General features: G+C 37.1%; 1 protein-coding gene across 4 annotated transcripts; it reads right to left on the bottom strand.

The window, feature by feature from the left end:
• Positions 1–1390: 1390 nt before the first annotated feature.
• On the bottom strand, positions 1391–9069 carry LOC103698205 (protein RETARDED ROOT GROWTH, mitochondrial). 4 transcript variants are annotated; one of them, XM_026801530.4, is made up of 8 exons: positions 8727–9069; positions 8255–8366; positions 6439–6511; positions 6170–6329; positions 5037–5185; positions 4641–4792; positions 2626–2740; positions 1391–2389 (listed from the first exon to the last, which is right to left on the bottom strand). In XM_026801530.4, exons 2-8 carry the CDS (start codon positions 8293–8295, stop codon positions 2249–2251), a joined length of 831 nt encoding a protein of 276 aa, XP_026657331.1. In that variant the 5' UTR covers positions 8296–8366; positions 8727–9069; the 3' UTR covers positions 1391–2248. The 4 variants fall into 4 exon arrangements, with proteins under 4 accessions (XP_026657331.1, XP_008778416.1, XP_008778417.1 ...); XM_008780194.5 differs by lacking the exon at positions 6439–6511; XM_008780195.5 differs by lacking the exon at positions 6439–6511 and having other exon boundaries at positions 8255–8383.
• Between the last annotated feature and the right edge of the window lie 1025 nt (positions 9070–10094).

Below are 10094 nucleotides of genomic sequence, written 5' to 3' on the forward strand. Positions count from 1 at the left end.
GAAAATCTAAGAGAGTTAAAGTTATTGCTTCAAGTTCAAACCCAAAAGAATTGTGTTAAGCAGAATTCAAGTGCTTCAAGAGCTCAACCAATTTATTGAAGAGTGAAACGACCTTGGGAAGAAGAGAAGAGCAATCTACAAAGCGATAATTATTTTCTAATCTCTTTCTTTTGTGCATATTTGTCTTATTTGCTCATTTAGGAGCTTTATAGCTTTGATTTCTTATTCATTGTAAGATTTGTTAGTGAGCCCGTAAAACCAACGGTTAGATTTAATTGGTGATCCCGTAAAACCAATTGTAGGGTTTTTGAATTATGAGCCCGGAAAACAATCCAACTGTAATCCGATGAGTTATAGTGAATTCCTAAGGGGACGCTTGGAGAGTGGACGTAGGTGCCTTAGGGTGCACCGAACCACTATACATGCTTGTGTTTGTATTGTGTTCATTTTGTGCCTCTTGATTACTCTCTTTATTATATTGTGTAGTTGCTCTAGCTTAATTTCTAAAAGTGATTTAATTGTGCTTAACTAGAGCTTAATTAATTTTGCCTCCACTGCACTTATACCCTTGACATAAGCCAAATTGCATATTCGTTATAAATAAAGTTTAAGGTCATAAAATTTAGAAAACCCAATTCACCCCTCCTCTTGGGTTGTCGCCTTGGGCAACAGCTCTTATGATTGTTGGTAGAAGTACAAATAGGTCGGATCAGATCAGGTCATAAATAACCCCAACCCAACCTAGTTTTTTGTTCGGATCCTAATTTGGGTTCTAGACCCAATCCAATAGAAAATCGGGTCAGATTGGTTCAGATCCATTGTCACAATTTTTGATCGGATCAGATCTATGTAATCTGGACCCAACCCAAAAAAATTATAAAAAAAAATAACTTTTCAATAAAATGAGTTTTTCACTTTCCAAGCAGTTTTCATTGTTAGAAGATAATTCTTAATTTCATAAAAATCAAACTAACACATGCTAGATTTGTATGCATTTGCACTTCTGTGCATGAATTTGTACAAAAATTTAATGGGCACCCCAAAGCATCAAAAGTTAATAAGGATGCAATTTGGAGGATGGGATGGTTAAATTAATTGTTTACCTTAGCTTTATCCTTGGAAAGATTTAGACATCTTGACGGTGCTTGGACTTTATTTTAAATAAATTCGTTTTATCCTACCAAAAAATATAAATAAATTATTTTTGTCCCTCCATTCATCCAAGTGATCAATAAATCCTCCTTATTAGCCATTTTTCGATCAAGAAGCGACCCATGTCGTCCGATCAGCATGCCATTTTTGTTCCAGCACTGTTTAACAAACATACTTAATCAACCACCTCCCAAGAAGAACACTTATTTTGAAACAATTTCTCAACTGATGGACTTGATTTGCTTCTAATATCACTTCAATTAGCACCATCAAAACAACATTCTTAGGTTATAACAGATCAGTGGATCAGACAGCCCAATGGCCACAACATCATTTACTCAAAAGTACATGATTAACTGGTTGACCTCGATGATACTTAACTATTAATTGTGCAGTCTAACAATAATTTGGAACACATCATGGGTCTTCATTCTCTCCTGTCGAAATAGAATACAGTGTGCCACAAAAGACTTTAGAAGGGAAAAACACAGTACACACTTGCTCAACAGCAGTCAACTGAAAAAATGAATCAATATGTCATAATAATTTCATCCATGAGTTTCTGTTTGCTCACAGAAACTCTGGGAAGATGAATCACCCAATGGTGAATCAAAAGAAAAAAGAATCTAAGTGCAGTGATTTCTGAAGAATTTATCTAAACATGAACCCTCTTAAGAATTTCAGGGTACTGTATTTAAGGGAAACTGCTCAATATATAGGAGGGTTAGAGGTGTGCTACTGAAACTAAGACACTAAAAATCAATTTCTAAAATTAGAGTGACTGAAGAGGGGAGCCAACAGGGTCAAAGAAGCTACAAAAAATTCAAAGATTGCAAGGTTAATGGACATGTTGGAGGTAAATGGTCCACATCCAACTCTCCATAAGGGAATGGATTCTCTGAAATATATGGTAAAATGTTTTTTTAACTGCGAGTATTGGGGACAAGGAGAAATGGTATAGCATATTGAGGTATACTTGGAGCGAAGACGACAAAAACTGAGGAATACTGGGGTGGAAGGCTTGGGAGGAAAGACTGGGGAGCCAACTCCATGGCATTGCCAGGATATGGTTGAGGTAGTAGGTCACTGGTGCATCTCAAGATGGGACTATGTTGGAATCTTTGATGATTTCGTACATCGAAATGATGTTCTCGATGGTTAACAATATAATGACTCCCCATTCCAAGAGATCAGATCTTCTGTTCTGAAGGACTTCTTGAAGAAAATGGATGTTGTGCTGCAAAGACAAAAGCAGGTGCAATAATTAGCTTATTCCACAAACTGATGCAAATACAGTTTTTTAGCTGGTTAAGTAAACGATGGACTTGCTAAACACAGTAAAGAGGTCAGCAGAATGTATTTTTTGGTATCCAAAGCTTGGCCAAGCTCCAGCTAGCTGGCAAGTTTTTTTGAAGGTTGGAGCTAACCTAACAAAGATTACTAGAAACAGATAAGAAACGAAGGAAAAATTACCTCTACAAATTTCAGTTTGAAATCAAGGTTTCCAAAGCGTTGTGTCAGTTCATACTCTTCTCGGAGATACTCCAAAATCTGGGCATAGTTTGCATTTTTCCAAGCAATCTCAGACCTAATCACAGAAGAAAGAAGAAAGAATGACGATTATTTGATAACCAGTATCTATTTCATAATACTGGAGCAATTGCAATAACAGCGTGATGGGTAAGACAACAGTGTTAGCATATTAGATTGGTTGAAGCATACCTATTTAAATGCTCGTGATAACATAAAGAGCTCAATTTGAATCATTCAACAAAATTATGATTAAAACTTTTAACAAGTAATTAAGAAATTGAGCAATACTATGATCATTGCTTAGATAGTTCTTCACGAGGGTAGCCAAGGCATAAGTAGATCTTTCATTTGATTGTCAGTTTCAAGTTCCCAAACACAACTGGACATACCTTATTCTCAAGGAATGGTTCCTGTTTATGAACATTTCTCCCAATTTATAAGGAATGTTGCCGTTGTTGTTTTCTTAAAAAAATTTTTTATAAAGTTGATTACTATAAAAATAGACAAAAAAAGTTTATATCAATGGCTACATCATGCTTGCAAACAAGTGCTACTTTCCAATATTATACATACAAGCAAACAAGCACTACATCCTAAGTCCATACCCTAAGGGGAGGGGGGGGTAGGGGGGTTGGTTAGGGGTGATGGCCCCGAGACCAAAAGGGACGTGGGTGGAAGCGATAAAATCACCGTGTTTGGTTGTGCCCCAGTGATCCTACGTGGCAGTGATCCTAAATCATCTCCACTCCTAAAATCGCTGCCCAATACATTGATCTTAAACCCATCTTTGAGAATGTGTTTCCAAGATGACCCTAGGGTAGTGATCTTGGGCTGAAAGTTGGGAACAAAAATGCCTCTCAATCTAGCAAGAAAAATTGATATATCAATATACCATTAATATATTATATCAATATTATATATATATTATATTATACTGATATTAAATATATAGTATTCATGATATATATTGCATTATAATATATTACTAATCATATTATTTTTCAATTATATTTTTATAATTATAATTGAAATATATTATTGTACTTTGTATTTATATTATGAGATTATCTAACATATTCTTCTATTTGCCTTATTTTCCCAATCAAAATAAATATTAGCATTAAAATAATAATATAATATAAGTATAAATAAAAAAATTATTTCTATAGTAACAATTAATATTTTTTATAGGATTAATAATTTTGCTATCAAAATTATAACTGGTTTGTCTAAACAATTCTACACATAAATTGTATGGACCTATTGCTAACCATTCATGTGTGATTTCCTATGATTTATAGAATTTTATTTAGTAGTTGCAAAATATATGGAATATATCAATAGTAGCTTTCGAATTATATGGTCAAGGATCTTGGATTTCCATGGCATACCAAACAGGTTACTTGTGGATAACCAAGGATCTTTAATCACTGGAATATAGCATACCATATCTCGTAAGCTTAGATCATCGAGGACTAGACTACTCTGGGATAAGGATCACTAGTGATCTAAGATCACTATAGTGATCCCATTTGGATAACCAAATAGCTATGCAAGGACCGTCAGGGAAAAACAGAATGATACGAGATGAAGCTGTTTGAAGAGGCTTTACAAGGCTATTTAGTTCTGGAATGAACCTTCAATAGATAAATATGAAGAAAGAAGCTGATTAATGTAACTTCAAATAAGCTGGATAGGACTTGGTAAACATTTGCATAAAATATAGGTAACATACACCTACAAGCCACAGAGTTAATGTTGTTATGTTGGAGATCTGCCATGCCGCTGACACCCACTCTAGTGGTGGATATATGTTAGGTATACTCCAGTCAAACTTGGTATTGGAATTATTATGTTATCGTATCTCCTCTCTACAAGAAGTTGAGTCATTTCAATTTTTTAATATCGAATTTCAATGTTATATCACAGTTCCTTGGAAAATGGTGCATACTTACCTATCAAAAAGCCCTAGCTTTATAATCACATCAGCTAGACTTGAGTTTGTCTTCCCAACAAGTTGAAATAGCTTCTTCCTTTTCATGGTAAAAGTTCCAGTCTTTTCCATATCACGATTTATATCTGTGAATTCCTCAACCATATCATCAACCTATTGAAAGAAAAGAAAAGGAAGTAACATCATGATATGCATTTACTCAAGGTTCATCTCTCACCCTCGACATGTTTACTATCACCTTTTGTCACTCAGAGCTTTCTTTCTTCCCTCTCAAGCAAAATATATTTAGATGAAAATATCGCATATTGAATTTATGTGAACCAATTACATTAAGCTCCAAAAGTTTGCAGTAAAAAATGCAGGATACACGATAAGGGGTTTGGTAATTGATGAGTACCTGTCGTATATAATGATCAAGCGCAATGCTTTGGCCAAGTACACTTCCAATTATGCGTATCCCATCAATATCCAAACTTTTAAGAACTATATAGTCAAGTCCTCCTTTCATCCATGTATCAAGTAATGGCTTTTCAACTACAGCATAATCTAAGAATGCAGGATAGGTGAGTGAAAAACTTATTATACAGTTAGGTACTTCAAATATTTTTATAGATGTAAATCTAGATATTAACATACATCATTCCATTAGGTGTAGAAGATTAATGTTACATCAACCAAAAGATGACCATTGCATAGCCTAAAGTACAAGCAACAAATGAGTAGGGAAAAGGTATAAGCAACTTTAAAACCAAAAACATGTATCAATTGCAAAATTCTGAAGGACATAATATCTTTGAAAGGACACCCTACTGTTGTAAATGAAGCAATTTGATAAAGTTTCAAATCAAAGGTCGCTCGTGCAATTTTGTATACTTCCAAGATTCTTCATTGATGTCTTTAACTATTCCATTCCATTCAATAATTTGATGATCCTAGTCTCATTCATCTAGCTGAATTGATAAATTAACAAGCACTCTAAATTTGCCTTTTCAGTTTCTGTACTTTCACCAACTATCCTATTCCTATGTGGTCTGAAAGCATGCCTCTCCATCCTTAATTAAGATACCTTGACTTCTACCAACCAAACTGGTTTAGTGCAATGTTTCAACCCTACATATGGATTTCTTGCCAACTCCATGCTCCTAGAATTGCCATCAATTAACATATTTGGAAGTAAGCTAATGTAAGTGTTCATTATCTCCGACTTTAAACTCATCGAATGTTTACTATTTTCATTCTTCTCCCATATTGTTGAGAGCCCCAAGCACCACATGTTATTGTCTATTAAAAATAAGCATTGTTTTAGGAATTTTTACACCTTACCAAAAAGGAAAATACAAAATAAGAAAAGAAAAAATAAATTACGAAGCACAACGGCAAATATGCATGGCCCAAACAAGCTCCACAACACAGAAAAGGCAGCTCAAATAATTATTAATCCAGGTCACGATAGTCAAGGAACCTGTACAACAGTCATGAAAAGAAAAAGGACAGATCAATCAATTTCCTTTCAAAATGTTTAATGATTACCATCCTTTCTCATCTCTGGGAGCAAACCAGAAGCATGTTTCCGAATTAAATCTAGGAATGGTTCAGCTTCATGATCTGCAATGTTGAACAAAACAGCAGAACCATACTGGAATACAACCATGTAGCGGTAGCAATGTCCATTCTCCTTGACTCCGATGTCCTAGAATCAAACAAATGTTATAAGGACAGACAAATGTTACAAAGACAGCTACTAAATTATACAATGGAAAAAGGAAAAAGAAAAGAACAAGAAAGCTGCTAATTCTTACATCTATACATTGTGCTTCATAACATTGATAATAATCTAATATGCAGGCCTCAAATTCTCTCAGAATTTTTTTCCTGGGTATGTGTGCATAGATCATCCAAATGAATACATTTTATCAGGATAAATTAGATAAGATTATAATAATTCAAGTGAAAGAAATAGATCCTCAAATTCATATTTCAATACATTCAATATTTCATCCAAACAAAATTAACCTGGTTTGAAATTTCAAAACCGTACAACACCATATGAAAGGTGTCATGTAAGCTGTCCATATGATTACAATATCCCATTCTAGCTGCACTGACAGCAAAACTCATTGTTGTCTTGGTTTCAATGTTCAAAAGTATATATCATGCAACTAACAACACTTCAGAGGGAAGGAAAAAAGAATAAAAGAGCTCTCCTTACGTTATCAGCCCCAGCAATCACAAAAATATCTGGTAAATGATAAATAGCCCTAGAACAGAACATGCAAGACTTAAATTAGCCTCACCAATGACAAGCTAAGTAGTCCTTTGGTACTAACAAAAGCTTGGAACAAAGCAGAAGATGTGCTGCTCTAGAGAGCTCTTGGGTGGATATATTAGTAGCCTAATTAAAAGAAAATACAAAGAGAAAGATTGAGTTAAATTCCACCTATCTAGAATAAGGAGATAATCAAACAAAATACATCAATTTGCTGTATCCTAGATAATCACATACCGATTTAACACAATTCTGTTGGGAGATTTCTTGATCTCTTCCATCCTTTATTTTCATTGATGACGTTTTTACTTTTTTGTCTAATTTATCAACTCCAAAAGCACTAATTCTCTTGTTTTGACCCTTTTTGGTTGAAATGACTGAATCAAGAGAAAACAACCAAAAAATTTTTGTTCTTTAGCTGGGTTTGAAATGTGCTCCAAAACTGAAAATGTAGATTTTTCTGTCAGATATAATTCCCCATGGTCTATCTTGGTTAGGGCTGTTAACGAGCCGAGCCGAGCCCGAGCTTGGGAAAGCTCGGCTCGGCTCGTTTCACAGAAGCTCGGGCTCGGGCTCGGGCTCGGTAACGAGCTCTATATTGGGCTCGAGCTCGGGCTTGCTTGGCAAAGCAAAAGCTCGAGCTTGAGTTCGTAAAGCTCGTTTCAATTACGAGCTCCAGAACGAGCCCGAGCTCGGGCTCGTAATCGGGCTCGATAACAAGCTATTTTTCTCTATATGGTCAGATTTTTATGAATTATGGTGCTGAAATAAGATTTTTCAGTGGGAGACTAGAGCTCGTTTGGGCTCGTGAGCTGCTCGGGCTCGGGCTCGGGTGTAAACGAGCCTCATATTGGGCTCGGGCTCGGGCTCGTTTGACTAACGAGCCGAGCTTTTACCGAGCCGAGCCCGAGCCAAGCCCGAGCAGCTCGGCTCATTAACAGCCCTAATCTTGGTTGATCTATTCCCCAATCCAATAGAAAAAGGATCATATTTCTTGTAAATAGCAACAATAACATGTCCCATGTTCACTTCAAATTAAGGGAATCAACATGTACAGAGGCAATATTTCAAGCATTCTGAAACTCTACTGGAACAAAATCATGATATTTTCTTCCAAACTATATAGCATAGAAGTATGTAATATCAGTAGTTCACCATTGATCTCTAGAGTGACCAAAATAAGCAGCATAAACTATTCCAGATTTTGTCTAATAACTACATAAAAAAATTGTGCAATATATGTTAACAAATATCACAAAACCATTGATCAAAGGAAGGGCTTCCTCAAACACAGTGATCATGAGGCTAAACAAGATACCAATAAAACAGGTTAACTTAAACTAGATTACCGTAATTTCTGGAGGGAAATCAGAGTAGCGGAGGGCAACATAATTTGACGAACGAGAAGCGGGCGGAATCACACTGCACGCATTGTCGGTCTGCATGCTCTTCAAATTAATACTGCCAAAACATTCAATCTGAGAAGCCTTAAATTTCAAAAAGCAAACCCAACAAAAGATGAAGCCATGTGGGGAGAAATAGCTCTAGAAAAGAAGCCAAACAACTTCTGTACAGTTTCATACACCATAAAGCTAGGAAATTTTATTCAATGTTATCAGAAACAACTACAACTCAATCAAAAATTATCCAAAAAACAACCGCAAAAGTGAAAAGATAAAATCCAAGTCCTTTCTATTCGAACTTTTTAAAAGAAGAAAAATTATAATCAACTAACCATACGATAAAACACAAGAAAACATCCAACGCAATGAACTTGAATGAATTAAATTAGAATAAAACGAAAACACAGAGAAAGGATACCTAGTACAGAGGAAGTAGGCCTTAACAGGTATGTATCTGACCACGTCCTCCTCGTCCCCAGACTCCAACGCACTCATATGGCTACAAACCTGATGCCCACCAACAAAACCACACTCATACGCACCAGAGATGGCTGGATTCGACGAGAAGAACCTCAAAAGAGATGAGAGAGGGCAACTGTTCTTAGGGAGAAGTGGAGAGAGAGGAGGAGATGGGAGAAGGGATTGGTGCGGCGGAGAAAGGGGAGACCTTGGCGTCGCCATTAGGCGCCGGAGTTGAGACCAAGCACCCAGCCTCCCCATTAGTCTCTCGCTCCTTCTTTCCCCTCCTGCTCCTTTCCCTACCTTCGGCTAGCAAAACGGAACCGTAATTCTTAGCCACAAGTCAATGTGGGTCCCTGGAATAGAAACATGCCGATGGGCCACGTCGGATGGGTTCATATCTGGTTCTTGTTTTCGACTTCTAGAAGAAGATGGTTTTCCTAAGCCCTGGCCCTGGGGTATTGGTTTAAAAAGTCACGTGTGTTGCACGTGACATATTTGTGGGATCCCTGAGAAGCTCTAAAGTCTAAATAGATGGGTTCGTGGCGGAGACTTCGCCGGAGCTGTCTGATCTCCATCTGATGGTCTGCATGTGTTGTTTCTTGTGGGGCAATTGATTTTTGATAATCCGCAGTAAGAGACTGTTGATCAAGATCAGACGGCCTTCATCTACGCTTATCCCCCAAGAGATCAGGAATAACAAGGATTAAAGCTCTCAATTAAAGCATATAGCCCGAGATTTAGTCTTAATTACAATGATACCCCTTCACTACACCGGATGGATGTCATTTATTGCGTGCCAACGGTTTCTTCGAAGCAAAAGGGCGAGAGAGACGGAGATGGTCGAGTGAGCTCGGGGAGGGGAAAGCCATGGCAATTTCTGGAGATCTAAGAGCTCTTGGGACCTTTGCTTCTTATTATACCAAACATCCGTCATCACCAACCTTCTCTTCTCCGAAGGTTTCTGTAACAATTCAAGATCTCACCCAAAATGACTAACTGGATTATTTTATTTGATATTATATAAATATCCAAGATCTACCCAGCAAATAACTGATGTGGGACTAAACATACGCCCACACGGATCCTCAGAGCAGACCCGACCCATAATTTATGTGAACTAGTGGATACTGCAACACGAATCCATTGGGACTAGCCACGAGCCGATCGTGGTGTTTGTGATTAGATTTAAATAGATTTGAACTCTTAGCCTGACGAGAACATCAAGACTTGAGCAGGAGGAGCAGGGCCGGCCCGAGCCCTAGGCGACCGAGGCGGTCGCTTAAGGCCCCGGGCCAATGGAAGGCCTCCGGGAGGCTGACCAAAA

The sequence above is a fragment of the Phoenix dactylifera genome, chromosome 1 (genome assembly GCF_051530095.1).
Source record: "Phoenix dactylifera cultivar Ajwa chromosome 1, Ajwa_hap1_PhDact_Kaust_v1.1, whole genome shotgun sequence".
Lineage (NCBI taxonomy): Eukaryota > Viridiplantae > Streptophyta > Magnoliopsida > Arecales > Arecaceae > Phoenix > Phoenix dactylifera.

What these genes read in the sequence shown, in the direction of transcription:
- LOC103698205 (XM_008780194.5), bottom strand. Translation starts at nt 9,028, where the DNA reads ATGGGGAGGCTGGGTGCTTGGTCTCAACTCCGGCGCCTAATGGCGACG. An exon ending in ATTTCCCTCCAGAAATTACG is followed by an intron (nt 6,330 to 8,254) that starts GTAATCTAGTTT and finishes GTTTGATTCTAG; the next exon opens with GACATCGGAGTCAAGGAGAA. An exon ending in TCAAACTGAAATTTGTAGAG is followed by an intron (nt 2,390 to 2,625) that starts GTAATTTTTCCT and finishes TTGTCTTTGCAG; the next exon opens with CACAACATCCATTTTCTTCA.